The sequence below is a fragment of the Schistocerca cancellata genome, chromosome 5 (genome assembly GCF_023864275.1).
Source record: "Schistocerca cancellata isolate TAMUIC-IGC-003103 chromosome 5, iqSchCanc2.1, whole genome shotgun sequence".
NCBI lineage: Eukaryota > Metazoa > Arthropoda > Insecta > Orthoptera > Acrididae > Schistocerca > Schistocerca cancellata.
Window position 1 is genome coordinate 535,344,530 of NC_064630.1, and position 20,744 is coordinate 535,365,273.

Sequence of the window (20,744 nt, forward strand, 5' to 3'; positions counted from 1 at the left end):
CCGGGTTCGAATCCCGGCCGGTTGATTTTCTCCACTCGTGGACTGCGTGCTGTGTTGTCCTCATCACCCTCTCATCGTCACCCACAAGCAAGTCTCCCAATGTAAGACCTGCAACTCGGCGGCCGAACTGCCCCGGATGGGGTCACCCGGCCATCAAAGCCACACGATCATTTCACTTAGTACACGCTCACATTGAAACATGGAGGATGTGGAAACAGCACAACTGAGGAATCGTGTTTGGCGAAAGACCGTGGCTTACCTTGTCATCAGGATTTACATCGATTCACTGAAATGAAGCAATGGAATCAACGGAGATTAATTCACTGGAACATAAAGACTGAAAGAGATGCACTTCGTAATCTCCAGAACAATTCCAGATGGTAGTACTCTCTGAAGATAAAGCATTGCCACTATTTCGCCGTCAAAATACGCCTACGTAGAAAAGATGAACAACCTATTTGACACAAAGAAAGATCGACGAAGAATGTTACTCCATTTCCCTCCCTCATTAAGTTAGCTGCGGATCAGAGGCATATAACTACACTGACGAGCCAAAACATTGTGACCACTGCCCACCGCAATGTTAAAAGCCTCTTGGTGGTGTTTTGGGCACGTGACGCAGTAAGGAAAGAATCTGAGTGGAAGGGAGACAAGTGGGCAATCATTATAGCGAAGATAAGGGTTTCAGATGCGGAAATCCACTGATATAAGCCGTTTTGACAAAGGGCACATTGTTGTGGCGCTGCGGCTTGAAACAAGAATCTCTGAAATGGTGAAGCTGGTCGCCCGTTTGCGTACTACTGCAATAAGCACCTATTGAAAGTGGTTGCAGGCTGCTGGAATAACGCTTAGGCCGTATGGTACTGGTCGTCCACGTCCCATCACAGAACATAGAGGTCGGAAGATCCCCCACTGTGTAACCCATGAAAGGCAGCAGTCTGTGTCCGATCTGACGACGAAGTACAACAAAGCTGGTGCAGGCACAAATATTTTGGAGCACACCGTTCAAAGGCCACTGTTGATCATGGACATCACGCTACCCCTCCGTGTTCCCGTGATGACCCAACGACATCGTCAGTTACGATTGCAGTAGGCACAGCATCACTGACTTTTCACCGTGGATCAATAGAAACGTGTCGCCTGCGGAATGAATCCTATTTCTCGTTACGCCAGATCGATGGTTGGGATCTTACACGTTGCCATCTACACGAATGGCTGCACGAAACGCACCGCTCCACACGTGCAGGGCAGTGAGGGCAGAATTATGCTATGGGGTACATTGATTTCCAGCAGGATAAATTCCTGCCACACAAGGCCAGAAACGTGCTGCAATTGTTTGAGGAACGTGATACTGAACTCACAATAACGTCTTAGCCAGCAAATGACGCTTATCAATAACAAATGGAACACAAATCGGACGCCACTTTCGTGCCCCAAACCACCATCCAACCGAGCGAGGTGGCGCAGTGGTTAGACACTGGACTCGCATTCGGGAGGACGACGGTTCAATCCCGCGTCCGGCCATCCTGATTTAGGTTTTCCGTGATTTCCCTAAATCGCTCCAGGCAAATGCCGGGATGGTTCCTTTCAAAGGGCACGGCCGACTTCCTTCCCCATCCTTCCCTAATCCGATGAGACCGATGACCTCGCTGTCTGGTCTCCTTCCCCAAACCAACCAACCAACCAACCCAAACCACAATCCAATAATTTGCGGGAATTTAGTGACCTAAGCGTAGACATCTATCTACATCAACATGGATACTCTGCAAATCACATTTAAGTGCCTGAGAAAGGGTTCATCGGACCACCTTCACAATTCTCTATTATTCCAATCTCGTATAGCGCGCGGAAAGAACGAACACCTATATCTTTCCGTACGAGCTCTGATTTCCCTTATTTTATCGTGGTGATCGTTTCTCCCTACGTAGGTCGGTGTGAACAAAATATTTTCGCATTCGGAGGAGAAAGTTGGTGGTTGGAATTTCGTGAGAAGATTCCGTCGCAACGAAAAACGCCTCTCTTTTAATGACGTCCAGTCCAAATCCTGTATCGTTTCTGCGACACTCCCTCCCATATTTCGCGATAATACAAAACGTGCTGCCCTTCTTTGAACTTCTTCGATGTACTCCATCAGTCCTATCTGGTAAGGATCCCACACCGCGCAGCAGTATTCTAAAAGAAGACGGACAAACGTAGTGTAGGCAGTCTCCTTAGTAGGTCTGTTACATTTCAAGCGGAATGGCTCGTGTACTGTGTTTGAAGAGTGGACCAACACGATGTTAAACAGGTGGGCATAATATTTTGGCTCATGGATGTATTTGGATCACAGATCTTTCCCTCGTTTTATGTGGAGAATTCCTTTACAGATAGAATTCACTGGTTTCACAATCACTGTTCACAGCTTCTGCCGAGCAGATCTGTGCTTGTTTTTTTTCTGGATGCTAAGTGTCATCCACGATTGAATTTTGGTTCAACCATATAAAGTCCATCTACGACTGTAGCGCTGTTCTGCTGGCTACGTGATCTGTGACGTGTGCGATTCGAATTTCGTTGTTAATTTGTTACCTCACATATTCTTGGCATGTCAGGAAATGCATGATAATGAATTTACGCTCTGAAGTCAAGTCACTGACTAACCTTAACAATGGGTGCAATATTTTCAGCCGAAATAAGGTAAAAGTTATAAAGTCGTGTCCGAAAACTGACGAAACATTAGGCAGTGCTTCGCAGTTGCTAAATATTTGTGGGAATTCTCCCCTTCTCTCTGTCCACTCTGAGCTTGAGATTTGTTTATTGTTATTGCCCATGAATCATTGATTGGGAATTAAAGTCACTTAAGTGAATGAGTTAATCGAATACGAAGTATGGCAAACCTCCGTTGCTGCTGCAATTGTGACGACTGTAGCTTCATTGCCGTCATTTTGAAAGTTTTAATCTGTGACGGGTAGAATTACAAAGTTTTCGACGATTCAGATTCCGTGGTAGTATTCTAATTATAAGACGGTAAGCCATAAAAGCAATTCCTCTGTTTTGTGTTAAAACCTTCTGCGAGGAAGAAATCAAAACATTATACAGTTGTGCATACAATTTTTGTTCAAAAAAGAATATATATGGGAGAAATAATTTTTCTAATGCCTAAATAGCCAAACATTGTAGTTAAAACTAGCGGTGGGAAAAAAGTGAAAACACATATTGCCACAACGCGACATAGCAAACTTTCTTTCTCGCAGTCGGTTTTCACAGAACACCTATAAATTATTATTTGAGACAGTTGCAGAACACCTGTAAATTATTATTTGGAACAGTTGCAGAATTTGGTCAGGAATTTTTTGGAGATTTTAATAACCTTTACAGAGCAAAGACTTAACGAGTTATTTACAGAAACTTTCCTTTTGTCATAGATGTGCACCTACTTCTACACCGCGAATATTAAGAGAATGTGGATCCCTACGACCTTCCGATCACTCATTATTGCATCGGGTAAAATTATTAAGTAAATCGATCAAGAAGTTTCCACAATTTTTGCTAGCAACGTTGCCCTGTTATGTCATATACATAAATATATTTACTTATGCTTTACATAGTACTATAGAGGACCGGTGAATACTACGGAAGCTCCACTATTCCTTTCCGCATGAATGTCATCTTCTTTCTCTTGAAATTCTTTGCACTATTCCTATCATAGGAAAGAGTTGACGAGGAATTTCAACAGACGAATCTGCTTCCGTGTGCAAATTCGAACGCGGTAAAATCTGTTGAAACATAGCTTTTCTTCTCTTCGTTTTGAATACAGCAATGGTACAAAACAGGCGGTAATTTGTGATACACCGTGCAGACACCAGAAAAATGTTGCACAGCCGCCAACCGGAGGAGTAATCTTATATTATTATTGCATTTGTATCTCTACTTCCCGACTAATTCTCCTGCTCATCTTGAAAGAGGGAAAATACATGAACGAGACATTTTTTGCCCAGTCTGGAATGGTAAACACATCGATAGAATAGCTGTTTTCGGTACAAGTACAGTCACGGTGACTTGCAAAATACGCCGGTAGACAGCCACAGACGTATTTGCCAGCCGCTCGCCGTTGAATGGGCGGCTCTCGTAACCAGTAAGTGCTGCCTCTCAGCGGTTGCTGCGTGTACTACAAAAGCCGCCACGGCACATCAGCCGTGAGAACACGCGGGCGCTCGTACAATAGTCAAGGAATGTGGTGAATTTACGAACATACCTTGATACAAGTTTACAAAATGTACTCATTTATATGTTTCTCAGGTGCTGATAATGAATTTAGACCATGTCGCTTCCCATTTAGCAGGAAAAACGCAACTACAAAAGAATTATATATATAAAAAACCAAAATTCAGTGGTTTCCAAATTTTTTGCTTATATCCAAAGAACAATGCATAACTCGTGTAACGTCGTCTTGTACTCAATTAAATAATATTAAATTCCCGACAGTTTTGATACCAATGATTCGTTTTGACCACTGCATTTATGGCTCAAAAGTGGTTCAAAATGGCTCTGAGGACTATGGGACTTAACATCTATGGTCATCAGTCCCCTAGAACTTAGAACTACTTAAACCGAACTAACCTAAGGACAGCACATAACACCCAGCCGTCACGAGGCAGAGAAAATCCCTGACCCCGAGCAGTTATGGAAATTACGTTAATCGACACTGAATAAGATCGAGTTTTATCACGTCTTCTGTTACATACGTAACAAAAATATTGCTGAAACACTACTTCTTTCATTGGTGTAGTGGCTTTCCTCTACATTCTTTTTTTCTTTTCATTTTGAAAATCTGTTGGAAAACATTGTAAGCATAAAGTGGGCAGAGGAATATAAGTAGATTATATGTAGTCATTGTCTTTGTCGTTGTTGTTATGTTGTTACTGTTGCCGTCGTCGTGTTCCGTACAAAAACTGGTTTGATCAGCTCTCCATGATAGTCTATCCTGCACATGCATCATTATCTCCGAAAAGCTATCGCAAACCAGATCCACTGAACCTATTTACTGTATTCATTGCTTAGCGTCCCTGTACAACCTTTATCCCTACACTTCCTTCCATTAACACGTTTCAACAGAAACGTATCCATTATCTAATGAAATAATAATTTCATTTGGTTTGCCACCAAAACGCCATACTGGTTTGTTTCTTGGTCACTGGAATTAATCCTTCGGAATCTTTTTTTACAAAGGATCTGAAATTGTTTGCTCAGTTTAGCAAATTCATTTGAATGTGAAATTTATGATGTCACCAAAAAAACTGCAACAAAACAGTTAAGGGGAGAAGTAAGATAAGTGTTATGACTTGTGACTAATTCACCGGGCGTGATTACATTCAAAAGCACTACTTTGCATAAGAGGCAAAAATCTACGGGACTGATTATGCGACACACGCTAATGGATGCATAATGAAAGATATTTAAATTTTATAGCAGTTACAGAAGGTTGTGAAGTAGGAAATATTCTATAATTGGTGATTGTAACACAGAAGAAGGGAGAGTTGGTGTGATCTCATTGGTTACTGACATGTAAGTATGTTTATTTTATGCACAGGGACCTGTCAGTCACGTATCTGGGAAATACCATAGAGTCATCACCGCAGCTGAATTAGGTTTCAAGCTTTTCGATGCTGCTGCCCTTAGGATCAAAGCTTTGTTTGTCTGCAGTGGGAGCGTACGCATACGAAAGCCGAAGCTTATGGTACCACTATAGGATTATTGCACAGGGTCGCTCAATACGTTCATCTTGCGAGTTACCCTAGAGTTAGTGGTGAGATTGTGAATCCAATGAACTACAGGCTCAGAACACTGCATCATCGGCACCAAGGTATTTTGGAGAGAAGCCAATATGTTTTAGTACCTCGCATCGCGCTAATGGATGACAATAAACAACTGCACACGAGGTTCAATACCTAAAATATGCGGATACGAATCTGGAATAAATGTTCACAAAAGGAATGCTGATGTACCCGGTTCTGTACACCTGACAGTTTACTATTTACACGCTGGGAGTGAGAGACAGGAATACATACAAAATCTGAGACCATAACAACATGCTTCTTCTCGCTGAACTTTAATTTTCATTTCGCGCTCAAGCAGACATACTGGAAGTATGCAACCGTCAGGCAGTCACATTAAATGCAGGTTAATTCTCACAATAAAGTAAAACAACACTTAGTGCTATATATTAAGAATAAATATCACCGTTAATTTTCCTTAATTGACTCCGAAAATGAATTAAAATGATTCTATTAGAACCTATGTTTTCACAGAGTTACAGTCTCACCATGTCAGTTTTCGACAAAATAGCTATTACATTAAAAAGTACGCAGCATTTGGTTAAAATAACGGAAACAGGTCCCTAGAAACAATTTCATTGGAAACGTAAATATTAAAACAAGACGAGATTGGATTGTAATTGATTGATCCTCGAAGTATGGAGTTAAGATAAAATGGTGAAATCACAACTGTGTAATCTTGATTCACTTTGCGAAGAGTTTTGGATGTAATCAGGGCCCATTAGTGAATATGAGGAAGACCCTTTATGTTGAGCATGAGATTTCTTATATTCAGTTTACAGATTCACACAAGGTGGAGGAACAAATTAGGTATTAGCAGCATAGCATTTCAAGAAAATAATTTCAGTCATAAACTATTCAGCATTGGAAAGTTACAGGTCTTGAATATTAATGGAATAAAGGAAGGAAGAATGAGTAGTGTATGGTCTGGATACAAAACGAACATTGTGCTCCATAACAAATTCATACAGCAGAGCTTTTATCTGATATTCGCTTTTCAAGAGTTGTATGTAAATAGTTGCCAACCCTATTGGCAGTAAGCAATATACGTCACCAAACTGTTAACCAAGCAGGTATTTAAAGAAGAAATAAAGTAGTTGTTTTCAATTAAGGCAGGCTGTAGGAATGGTACCAGCTTGACAGTCACATGTTTGTTTCTTAGTTTGTATGTGATGCAAATTGAATAGGACAGCAATGTTTTATAGAACTGAATTGTTTCCGCAGTTCTGAAACTTTCGTCTGTCACTGGCAATCAAACACGTGACTAATCTGGTTCCCATTTTGGAATGTGCATCATATTGGTACAGATACGTTCTCCAGTCTGCGCACGACGTAACTCTTATTTAGTTTCCCACTTAATCACAAGTTTCCTGACGGGTCACTTCAAGACACACAAAAGGAGAACAAATAAGTTGACAGCAACAGGTTTCGTGTCAAATTTGTTGAGTATTCAGAATCCTGTTCTATGCCGTTACGGAACAGCCTGCTGACTTGAATAAGGTTAAATGAAACGCCCAGAAGTGCCGTAAAAAGCACACGAAAACGGCAGACTTTTGCTCTGGTGCTGACGAAACTTGATTTCCACTTAAACTTTGGTAATAAAGTAACAGACTGAATGAAAGCTACCTCTCGGAAATAATGTCTTGGCGAGTTCCGCAAACTCAGTTTATAGCTTTCCGGAAGCGGGAACTAATTTAAACGGCGCGGTGGCTAATTAATACTCGCACTGCTGTTTCCCTCGAACTTTGTAAAGAATATGCGCATTTAAAATCTTGAAGACGTGTGCTGATTAACACTGCGAAATACAGAAGAACTGAAATATTTGTGAAACTGTCGTTGACATTATGAGTGACGAAGTCCGAAGATTTTGAAACAAGTTTCTCCGGCGACTCTGTCTAGTAAATTAATTAGCTGTGTTTTCAGAAAGTAGGACAAAGTTTCTTTTTACGATGTAAAAACTACTTTATCAGTCAGTGATAAAGTACATATGAAATAACAATTATGTTCATGAAATATAAAGCCAAAACGAAGCATCAACAAGAAGAAAGTTACGAATATGTTCAAACATCACACTTTAATATAATGTTACTTCAGTTCAGTTTGGACAACTAATTTTCGATATTGATTACCACTGGACAACTGATTGGACACAAACGAATAGAAAATAACATACAGAGAGCTCATTGCGATCCATGTCCCTTCACCGTAAAACATCAGTTAAAAAAAAAAAATCTCAACAATGCAACGTATTTCTGTCAGCTTAAGAAAAACTTTGTTCAACTAATATAGTTAAGTGGACATCGACAATTACGATTCATAATCAGTCAGCAATTTATTTCCAGTAGACGGGATGGCTTAGGAGAAAAATTAGGAAAAGAAAACACTTTCGCGAAATAACCGCATGCAGCAGAAGAGACGCCTTTTGATGTGAAGTTATAGTCACTACAACAAATAACGTGAAATGTTAACCTGTTTCATATAAATATTTTCCAAACGTTTATATTTCAGGCGTAATACAAGAACGATTTACTTGGTTACGGAACAAATGAGCACTCAGTGATTGTTTTTCCCGTCTGAGAGATAAATTATACAAGATAAAAAACAATCATGGTGCTGTGGGACATTTTGGAAAGACAAGTACCGTTCGTATGTTTATAAATACCCTTTGAGATAATCTTTCATTTGCAGTAGATTATTTGGAAAAAAAATGGTAATACAACTCACTTCCGTAAATGGATGTCAATTTATTCAGTATTCTCTTCACAGTATGTTTGTTGTTGTATTTAAATATACAGTGAATGGCTTTACCACAACCTCTGACGTTATATGACACTTCAGACCTCAATAGTTTTGCACTGAAGTCTCCACTTCATACTCAGAGCTGCGTTATATGTCATCTGTGGTTAGTAAACAGATCAGTACTCACTTTCTTGTTGGACTTGAAGACGTTGCACTTAAATACGTTGCTAGAACCCTCCCGGGCAATGTAGCTGAATATCTTGAGATCCTGCGAGTCGTGAGAGACGTAGAATATCCTGCAACAAAAAGAATAAATTTTAATCTCCCAGAATTGTCTATGGGTTGTGCTGAGAAAAAAAGTGTAGAATAAGATATATTTTCAGCTGCATCTGCATAAAGGAAACGAGTGTAAGAGCGTACCCGATTAATACGAACGCTTCGAAAAAAAAAATAATAATAAAATAAAAAAAAGTTCACAGAAGGAAGGTTAGGGTTTAACATCCGGTCGACGACTACGTCATTAGCGATTAAGGAAATGCTTGCTTCAGGGAAGGAAACTGGTTGTATCCTTTTCAAATAACCCATCCAAACATATGTCTTAAATGACTTAGGGAACCCATGGAAAGCCTAAACCTTGATAGTCGGACGGGAATTTGAAACTGCATCCTTCGGAAGATTAGCCCAGTATCTTACTCCTGCGCCACCTTACTCGGCAAATAACACGAAACCATACTGAAAATTATCCACTGGAATACTTTTGAAATGGACATTAACTATTTATTAGTATTGAAAGAGGTGGAAAACATATAACATATGTCAACAGTGGGAAGTCTAATTCTACAACACAAAGAGGCGCCACATGCTTACAGACTTTTCTGCGTGAAACCAGCACCATATCGGACGCAGCATTTGTTATGCATTGCTCGAGTTCATAATGCAATTAATCGTTCCACAATAAGCTATATATCTGAATTACACAGTTGGTGAAACAGAAGAAACTGAAACAATACGTTTGCATTTCCTCCATGAATCCATTGACGCTAAAATATAAGAGGTGCAATGTTCAACCCCAGAGGAGTATGTATCTCTCTCAAAAGGAAAAAAAAAATGTGTTTCAGTGAACCTGTGTAACAGTGGGCTTAAAGTCAGCGGTTTTATGTCAAAGGGCCAAAGGCCTTGCCGCAGTGGTTCCCTCTAGATTACCGAAGTTAAAGCACTGTCGGGCTTGGCTAGTACTTGGATGGGTCACTTTCCGGGTCTGCCTAGTACTGTTGGCAAATGGGATGCACTAACCACTTGTAAGGCCATCTGAGGAGCAACTTAATTGAGAAGTAGCGGCACCGACCACGAAAACTGTCAACGGCCCGGAGGGCGGTGTGCTGACCACATGCCGCATCCAGTGACGCCTATGGGCTGAGGATGACACGGCGGCCGGTCGGTGCCTCAAGGACTGTTCGGACGGTATTGATTTGTTTTGTATCAACGGGGGACCGTACATCGCTCAGCTTGTGTTCTAACACAAGAAACACATTACTTCCGCATAAGTTTTGGCACAACAGGAAAATTAGATGAACTCGGGAATATTTGGAGCAATGCAGACAGTCTTTCTTCAAGTGCACTCAACAAGTCGGCACTGAAATACACGATGTACACTTGTGTGCGCTGTGGTGGTTAGAAATCGCGCCCTGAGTGAAGTTCCTGAGACAGAAAATGGTTCAAATGGCTCTGTGCACTATGGGACTTAACTTCTGAGGTCATCAGTCCCCTAGAACTTAGAACTACTTAAACTTAACTAACCGAAGGACATCACACACATCCATGCCCGAGGCAGGATTCGAACCTGCGACCGTAGCGGTCACGCGGTTCCAGACCGAAGCACCAAGAACCGCACGGCCACACCGGCCGGCAGTCCTATCAATATTTCAGCAACCTATTACCACATATTTCCAGCAGGTGAGATATGTTGAGGATGTCCTGTCCAGAGCAGCAGCCATAAACCTGGTCCGCAGCTCGTGGTCGTGCGGTAGAGTTCTCGCTTCCCGCGCCCGAGTTCCCGGGTTCGATTCCCGGCGGGGTCAGGGATTTTCTCTGCATCATGATGACTGGATGTTGTGTGATGTCCTTAGGTTAGTTAGGTTCAAGTAGTTCTAAGTTCTAGGGGACTGATGACCCTAGATGTGATGTCCTTAGGTTAATTAGGTTTAAGTAGTACTACGTTCTAGGGGACTGATGACCCTAGATGTTAAGTCCCATAGTGCTCAGAGCCATTTCAACCATTTGAACCATAAACCTGCTGTTTTGAGAAACACTAGGAGAGCGCGGAAATATTCTTTGTTGTAGAGAAATAACGTCACTGAGACCACGAAAATAGGGAACAGACACCAACCATAACAGGTCAGAAGTATAACGGCTGATGTTCAAGATACCAGCTTCGCAAACAGGAGGTGATCTTGCTATGTAATTCAGGAGCAGGGGCGTTATGACGATGGCGAATGGATTTGGCAACGTCCACCGTGATACTGTACACAAATCCAGTACTCGTCTGGAAAGACGACGTGGTGTCACTGAAGCGATCGGTGTGATTGAGCGTTCTACGGTCGGTACATCAGCTGCCCCATCAAGGGAAGCTGCAACAATGGTCGCCGTACTGACAGTCCTCTATACCCCGGACGTCCCATTGTCACTGCGGATACTTTTCGTGCTGGCTGTATGATAGTGGACAGCTGGGCGAACAATACATCTGGTTCCAGAATGACCGGAAACACTGTTAGGAAATGACGATGTCGCTTTTAATACTTCTGGTGTCTCAGGTGCTAGGTAGCACTTGTACGGCCCTCCTGGACCCATCGATTCCGTATGCGCGTGACAGCCGTGTTGTCCTGAACAGCGCGAGCGGCCGTACTTGGGAGTATGCCTTTTCCTCCTCAGAGGCATGATTCGGTGGAGGGAAACTTCGTAAGATTTTCTGCATGCCGCAGTCGACAACTTCACCGGAAGCACTGTTAGGAAATAGCGATGTCGCTATGATTTCTAATACTAGTATATGCGACGTCTGTAACAGCTTTTTCATGGGACAAACAGACGAAGTTTCCGTATCAGATTTATAGAGCAAATGAAAGACTGCGAACGCAACCAGTCAAATTTTTACCTACACTTAATCATAGAGCGAACATAATCGAGAACACTATGAAAATTCCACACAGGATACCTAAAGGTCAAACCACAAACATTTTGGAAAAACTGGAAATATATGCACATACAAATAGATATTCTAGTGACAGTCTAAACGAATAGACGAGCTTCAAACACGAAATTAACTGGAGAACATTACTGAGACATTAGAAAAAGAAAAGAGATAAACACAACGGTATAAGGAACAAAGTAATAGACAACACTGAGACTGTACATCTATAAAACGCAAGATATCTCTGACAAAAAACATTTCTGACTACCTATATTGATATAATTTATTTGTTAACATAAAACATCGTTGTAATTGTCTGTCATTTTACAGCTATCAAAAAGTAACACGAAATTTCTCTATTATTCTTCTATAGAAAGTGAATACCTGACTATGTTAACAACATAGTACGTAAAAGAACTTACGTTTCAAGATGATTTATGGACGTCCCATCATCTATACGTAAGCATAAGAAAAATACACGTAGTACTCTTATATAAAAGTAGAATACAATGATGTATAAATGCTGGCCCCTGTGGCAGAGCGGTTCTAGGCGCTTCAGTCCGGGACCGCGCTGCTGCTACGGTCGCAGGTTTGAATCCTGCCTCGGGCATGGATGTGTGTGATATCCTTAAATTAGTTAGGTTTAAGAGTTCTAAGTCTAAGGGACTGATGACCTCAGATGTTATGTCCCATAGTGCTTGGAGCCATTTGAACCATTTGATGTATAAATGTAATGTCAACAAGAACACTTGATAGCGGCACAAGCTTGTCGTGAACGTATATAATCAACAAGAAATGAACAGTATACAGCTAATTGTGTGAAAAGTATGGGGAGGATACCCATCTGGCTAGCTGCGCAGTCTAACCCGCTGCTTCCCGAGCGGGAAGGCGTCCCGTTCCCGGCGTGAATCCGCCCGGCGGATTAGTGTTGAGGCCCGGTGTGTCGGTCATCCTGTGAGGGGTTTTTCAGGCGGTTTTCCATCTGCCTCGTTGAATGCTTACTGTTTCCCCTTATTCCGCCTCAGTTACACTACGCTGGCGATCGCCGTTCAAACGCTGTCTCCGCGGACGTGTACGCTAATATGAGACGTTCCTGTGGGGGAGGGGGGGGCGGAGAGGGGGAGAGGGGAAGGGTCGACTGAGGACCGAACCGCACAATAACCCTGGGTTCGGTGTGGGGCGGCGGTGGCGCGGGTGGACTGCTGTGGCCTGTTGTGGCATTTTGAACCACTGAGAACTATAGTGGGGAGCAGCTTCTGCGTCGTTTCTAGGTCCCCAGTTCAATACAATACAATACAATACAATGGGGAGGTATATTCTTATGACAAGTTTTATAATAATGTTAAATATGTATCATACTATTGTTTAGGGTGAAGAATGTTGGAATAAAACCTTTAGAATATACAGGGTGTTACAAAAAGGTACGGCCAAACTTTCAGGAAACATTCCTCACCCACAAATAAAGAAAAGATGTTAATTTCCATGTTACAGCTCATTTTAGTTTCGTCAGTATGTACTGTACTTCCTCGATTCACCGCCATGATTTCACACGGGATAATCTACCTGTGCTGCTAGAACATGTGCCTTTACAAGTACGACACAACATGTGGTTCAAGCACGATGGAGCTTCTGCACATTTCAGTCCAAGTGTTCGTACGCTTCTCAACAACAGATTCGGTGACCGATGGATTGGTAGAGACGGACCAATTCCGTGGCCTCCACGCTCTCCTGACCTCAACCCTCTTGACTTTCATTTATGGGGGCATTTGAAAGGTCTTGTCTACGCAACCCCGGTACCAAATGTAGAGAATCTTCATGCTCGTATTGTGGACGACTGTGATACAATACGCCGTTCTCCAGGGCTGCATCAGCGCATCGGGGATTCCATGCGACGGAGGGAGGATGCATGTATCCTCGCTACGGAGGACATTTTGAACATTTCCTGTAACAAAGTGTTTGAAATCACGCTGGTACGTTCTGTTGCTGTGTGTTTCCATTCCATGATTAATGTGATTTGAAGAGAAGTGATAAAATGAGCTCTAACATGGAAAGTAAGCGTTTTCCGGACACATGTCCACATAACATATTTTCTTTCTTTGTGTGTGAGGAATGTTTCCTGAAAGTTTGGCCGTACCTTTTTGGAACACCCTGTATATGCATGTGTATATTAAAAAGAGCTTACGTGTTTGTTACTACCCGACCTTCCCCTATGCAGCGAAACTACAGAAAACTTGAATATGGATGGTTGGGTAGAAATTCAGACCGCACTTCTCCATGACCATTGAGCCACAACACTAGGGCAGGTCGTCTGATACGTTTCAGCTTCTTTCAGATACCACAGTATGCACTTAAATTTCTACACCTCTGCCCTCAATCTTTCCTTAGTCTTTTACATCAAAATGTCACTCCTTTTTTAAAGAGCCCCGAAAAAGACCGGCTGTTTAATACGGACGGAGCACGAGTTGCAACTTGACTGCTCAGGTGCCCTCCACCTCCAGGAAGAGCCATCTCCGGCACTTGTCGGCGGCGGACACCTGGCGCGAGTGAGCTGGCGGGGGCGGTGGGGGTGGAGGCGTCGGCAGCGGCGGAGTCAAGTGGCACAGCCGTCCGCCGTCAGGCGTCAGCCGCGCCACTCATTACGGCGCCGCCTTAATTAAACTGTTAACGAGCTCAGGCGGCCGTCCCTCGAGAGGGGGCCGGCCCCCCTCTGCCGCCAAAACAGCTGAGGGCACCCCGTCAACACTCGGGCGGGAGTTAAGCCTCGCAAATACGAGTGAACCTCTAAAGGTTCCAAACCTTCTTATGCTATAGCGACTAAAAGCACTTTTGTAAGTATTGCAGCACATCTGCCTCAATAAAAGGTAACAGATCTGAAGTTCGCCATGGATCCACAGGAGGCCAGTATCATGCACTTCTTAGACTTCAGCAAAACTGAAACGTCCCCTTAGAAAAATTATTGAATTACTGTGCTGGTAAACCCCTTACGTTATTTGAACGTACTCCGACATTTCGCTCTTTACTTATTCTGATCAACACTAAACTGACACACAATATTTCTAACGCAACGCACTCTGACTTTCAAAAATCCCTACAAAAGAATGGCCCTGACTAACAATAACCTATACCTTTCATGAATCACTTATCTCACAAAAATCTTCGTTACTCGAACTACTGCAATACAGCGAGTGCCACTACTGCCAGCTAAATAAAATATTCTAGCTACTGAAGGGACTAACTACTGATAGGCATAGTTAGCAAATGAAAGATTTTGATAGAGAACAAACAATGTATTTACCTTAATAGTGTTCAAAAGTCATAAAATATATATCAGTCCATGATATCCAATATTACAAATTTACTCTTTCTGATGGACACACGTCCAGATCGTCCGCTCTCAAAACTCCGCCATCTCTCTCCCCACATCCACCGTTGCTGGCGGCTCACCTCCAACTGCGCCACGCTACGCGCTATTAACATCCAGCTGCCCAAAACTACAATGGCAGCCAACAATGCCAACCAGCCACAGACTGCACACAGCACAGCCAGTGGCTTTCATACAGAGCGTTACGTGGCGTTACCAAAATAAAAACCTAAACAGCCTACTTCATTGCCCCCATGCTCCCCACAAAAAATTTTACAAATTGTTAATTTTTTTACAATTACAATAACAAAGAAATCAAATGCACACAGTTATTGATACAATGTTGTTCAGAAGCTAAAATTTTCTCACAGTCCATAAAGACAGTCCTGATCGTTCATCACAGTAAAATTGCAGTGTTTTTCTCAAAGTCTGAGCAGTAAAAGAAAATGCACCCGGAAGTAGTGGATTTCCATGCAGTCTTGAAGAAGTAGTGTTATGCTTCCAACAGAAAGATAATGCTGACTCTTGACATGCAGACTGGTAATGGACCACAGCAGAGTCAGTCGAAGAGAGCGAAATGTCTGAGTACGTTCAAATAACGTAAGGGGTTCACCAGCACAGTAATTCAATAATTTTTCTAAGGGGACGTTTCAAAACCTCCGACGTTTTACTTGCCAAACTTTCTTCGTTTTCTGAGTCGTCAGTGTCCTGACAGGTTTGATGCGGCCCGCCACGAATTCCTCTCCTGTGCCAACCTCTTCATCTCAGAGTAGCACTTGCACCCTGTGTCCTCATTTATGTGCTGGATGTATTCCAATCTCTGTCTTCCTTCACAATTTTCATCCTCTACAGCTCCCTCTAGTACCATGGAACACATTATCTGATGTCTTAACAGATGTACCATCTGCCTGTCTCTCCTGCTGTAGTACTTGTTGTTCTTCGAGCTTTACTGTCCCTGCTAATACATATCAATAAAACAAATATCGCACTAGACTAACATGGGATCACTCTATCGAACTGACACGTAAAATTACACTTTAAAAATCATGTTATGTGCAACGGTAAACAAATGCCGATTTCTGTCGTCTCTGGTTCAAATGGTTCAAATTGCTCTGAGCACTATGCGACTTAACATCTGTGGTCATCAGTCCCCTAGAACTTCGAACTACTTAAACCTAACTAACCTAAGGACATCACGCACACCCATGCCCGAGGCAGGATTCGAAACTGCGACCGTAGCGGTCACGCGGTTCCAGACTGAAGCGCCTAGAACCGCACGGCCACACCGGCCGGCTGTCGTCACTGGACGTCGCATCAAAGATGTGAAGTATTTGTTTGGGTTGACTCCAGCTACGCACTCCAAACATGAAACTGCAAACATCTGCCGAAATACCAGAAAAAATGCTCCTAACGACTCTTAGGAGGGACACACGGTATATTTTAGTCTTAGACACAGTCGGAACTTCGCAGTCCTGCTAACGTCATAGCCACGTCGTAACTTACAAGAACACGGCAAGTGCCATAGCCCGATTTCCCAGAAACTTCGCTCAGTGGAAGAAGAGCCAAAATAAGTGAAGATGTCTCTCGGATTATCCATAGATAGACGAGCGTTTATCAGAAAACAACCACGAAAGTTTTCAACGTAATTTAGATCATATCAGTGTGCAATAAGCACAGCACAACTGGTGGGGCAGTGGATAGTGTCGTATCTCCCACTTCCGTCTTCTTAGTTCAAAACCCCATTTTTTCTGTTTTGTTTTATTTTTTACTTATCGACCCTTGTTCGTAGTAAGTTACTACACGAATATTTCTGATATTTTATTTTAATGTTTATTCTTCAGGATGCTTTGCTGCATTCTCTTGCACGATGCTGATCATAGAAACACTCATAACATAAAATTTCCGGACACCATGAGTACCGCGCGAAGGCAATGACATTATTTCGTATGAATCTTACCCAGGAAAGAAACGTCGTTAAGACTGCCCAAGGTTTCACACGTTGACATAATTTCGCGGCTAACCACACTTAAAGGATCACTTTTCCGAAAATTGGTGCTTGTAGTTGACAATGAATCAAGATGCGCTACAGTAATTTCACCGAAAACAGCTTCAATTATTTTTCTATTCATTTATTTTTTATTTTTTTAAATTCATTCGCCATACATACAATTAGTGAAGGAATAAGGACAATATTATTTCACTAAACATTGGTAAACGTTCGTGTGCCGGCCGCGGTGGTCTAGCGGTTCTGGCGCTGCAGTCCGGAACCGCGGGACTGCTACGGTCGCAGGTTCGAATCCTGCCTCGGGCATGGGTGTGTGTGATGTCCTTAGGTTAGTTAGGTTTAAGTAGTTCTAAGTTCTAGGGGACTTATGACCTAAGATGTTGAGTCCCATAGTGCTCAGAGCCATTTGAACCATTTGAAACGTTCGTGTAGTAATCTTCTGCAGACATTGGTAGATAAATGGAAAAACAGAAATAAAAATATAATTAGGTTTCGAATGCTGGGTGCGAAATTGTGCAACGCTAGCCGCTATGAAACAGCTTCGGTTGTAGTGTTTACTCGCTACAAGGCTCTTAATTACCTCGAAAAATTTGGCTGTCGTTTTCTCAAAAATGGTGGAATATCTACAGTTAAGCTGAGACACTGTTTGCTTATTGTGATCCTCCTCCACTGAGCGAAGTTTCAGGGGAATAGGCACTGCCATGTTCTCCTCGTTCGTTTGGTTTTTCTTTCCCCTATGGGGAAACCCGAACGACATCTGCTCACTGTAGCCTTATTCTGTATCGTCCACATCGTTCGGATCCGTAGGTTAGCCTCGGCAGTGACGTCATTTTCAGTTCGGTAGCTGAAGTTGCTATTCTGTACGCTATTGAGGCCTGTCAACGATCGATCCGCCTGCCGATTTTTCGTCTATTACACTAAGATGGGGTGAGGTGCCGGTAAGGCTGTTCATTCGGTTCAGTGTGCTTCGATTGTGGGGACAATTTGTTACATTAAAAGTAATGAGTCATTTTGTGATTTTTAGTTTTGGATGTAGTGTTTATGTTTTACTGAAGAATCATAAAGATGCATCCAAGTGGAAACTGAGTTCATAAATGTTGTAATGCTTGCATTTCAGCCAAGAACCATATAAGTGGACATGATGTACTTGGTACCGTTATGGAGAAGGCAAGAACAACAAAGTGGGGAAGCAGCTCGAGGAAATGCGGCGCCCTTCTCTTTGTCAATTTAATCTGGTGTAGGAGACGAACCCTTCTGAAACGCTCGAGAGCAGCTTTGTGGCTATGTACAGACTGAGAAGGAAACGCGGTCCGCAATTTGGTTGAGGAATTGGTGCTGTACATGAGAGCTCATCAACGAGCTACAGTCATACCTTTGCTCCTGACTAATCTTTTAATTTTCTTCCATTGTTCCCCCTAATATCTAATATAACGAAGAGTATTCACTGTAAACACAGCTTACGAAAAATATAATGGGAATAGCTGTCTGGTAGATTGTCGAAAAATGGTTCAAATGGCTCTGAGCACTATGGGACTTAACATCTGAGGTCATCAGTCCCCTAGAACTTAGACCTACTTAAACCTAACTATCCTAAGGACATCACACACATCCATGCCCGAGGCAGGATTCGAACCTGCGACCGTAGCGGTCACGCGGTTCCAGACTGACGCGCTTAGAACCGCTCGGCCACACCGGCCGGCGTAGATTGTCGGCTGGCTGCTTCGCGTGTCGGGCGCTGTGCAGGGTGCGGTTGGCAGTGCCGAGTACGCAGTCATTGGATAAGCATTCCCACAGCTGTGGTCACTTATCTTAGGATGGCTTGAGGAGAGACGGCAACACAGCATGGGCCCACCTCGATACCTCGGGAACCGTACTGGCTCACTACCGAACGGTTTATGGAATTGCACGAAGGCTTGGTTATGGTAACTCAGTAGTTCAGTGCACTCACCTACCGAACCGATAGACGAAGTCACCAAACGATACAGACAGAATAGGGCTTCTGGCCTCACTCGCTGCGATTCCCCCCCCCCCCCCCCCCCCCGACAGCGTGATCGTTCTTACTTATCGGTCTGGCCTGGCCACTACGCTGCAACTACCTAGCCACATATCATTCACTTAAACATTCCACAGCATGGCCAACGATGAACATAGCCTACTGCTTATAACGTCACAAAGATTTGCCTACATTTCATCCATTGTGTGATTTAAGTAAGTGTGAGCTGCTGTGTTAATTTCTGATTCATTTTGAAGTCGGACTGAGTTACAAAACTGTTTATTGGGTCATGAATTTGTTTATAAACGAGCCATAATTTCACTGAAACAGGCTACTACCGTTGGTTGTCCGGTCACTTTTGAACAGTAGCCTGATTACAGTCGTAACTTTAATACCACACGTATTTGCCTTGTTTTCACGCCTTTATTTAGTAGTTACAGCAAGAGCCGAATTTTTGCTGCTACACAGACAAACTGAAATTTGTGAAAGGAGGAAAAGTACCGCGAAGACTCTATAATATGCTGCTGCCCACCCAAAATACAACACTCTGAAGGAAACATCCAAATCAGGTGAAATTTGCAGCAGGCATTTCCGGCAACGAGATGTGCACATGATTAGTATTTCAACACAGTCGAATGTCACGGGCGCTAGCAGCACCACCTGCAAGCGCTGTATAAAGGGGGAACAGATGGCTGTGTGGACGTACTGGAATTGTTCTCTCGTGCGGTTGGTTTGCGTAAGCAGCTTCAGTATGCCTCGTAGAAGACAGCGAGCATCTTTCGAGCACATTTCGGAGTTCGACCGAGGTAGAATAGTTGCCTATTGGGGTTGTGGATTATCCTTCAGGGAAATCAGTGATCGTGTCTGACGAAACCAAGCAGCTATGATGCGTATCTGTAATTGCTGGATGCAGAAAGGAAAGACGGACTGACGGGACCTATTGCACCTATGTCGTTGCGCACGGCAGTGATGGATCGATCTGCCACATCACGAACCATATAACAACAAATTCGGTCTGTTGCGCCACAATCAGTGTCTGTGCGTACAATTCGACGGCGTTTGTAGCATAGTGGGCTGTCCGAAAGGCGTCCGTTGCTGCGTTTACCACAAAGTCAACGCCACAGGCGTTTGCGCCGGTAATGGAACGACGGTCATCGACAACCGAATGGAATTACGTTGTTTTTAGCGATGAAGTTTTACCGATTCTACCTGCAATACCACTAGGGTAGAACTAGAGTCTCAAGACACCATATCGAGATACTGTTTAACTGTTGCCTTATGCATCACTGTACTGGTCCTGCACTCGGTACTGGAGTTCACTCCCGTATCGCCTCTAGTACACATTTGCGGTACACTGACCAGACGCCGTTATATCTCTGTTGGAGCCTGTTCTCCGATACCTTCGGAGCTTGCCGACGGACATACTCCTTCAGGATAATGCGCAAGGACACATTTCACGCAATGTTCAAGATTTCTTCGTCGCCCGTCGGATTCCATTGCTGCCTTGACCCCCTTGTTCTCTCGATCTCCCGCCTCTCGAAAATGTCGATGATTGTGGTACGACTGGCGCCCACTGCTACACCAGGTCAGTTTTGGCAATATATGGAAGTAGCATGGACTGCTGTACCCCAACAACACATCCAGAGCCTCTT

At 43.1% G+C, this 20,744-nt stretch overlaps 1 protein-coding gene across 1 annotated transcript in view; it reads right to left on the reverse strand.

Moving 5' to 3' along the window:
• LOC126188668 (carboxyl-terminal PDZ ligand of neuronal nitric oxide synthase protein-like) overlaps positions 1-20,744 on the reverse strand; it is a 982,042-nt gene that overhangs the window by 276,422 nt on the left and 684,876 nt on the right. Inside the window, exon 5 of the mRNA XM_049930273.1 lies at positions 8,737-8,845. Within this exon, the coding sequence (XP_049786230.1) occupies positions 8,737-8,845 (109 nt within the window). The remainder of the gene's footprint in view (positions 1-8,736; positions 8,846-20,744) is intronic.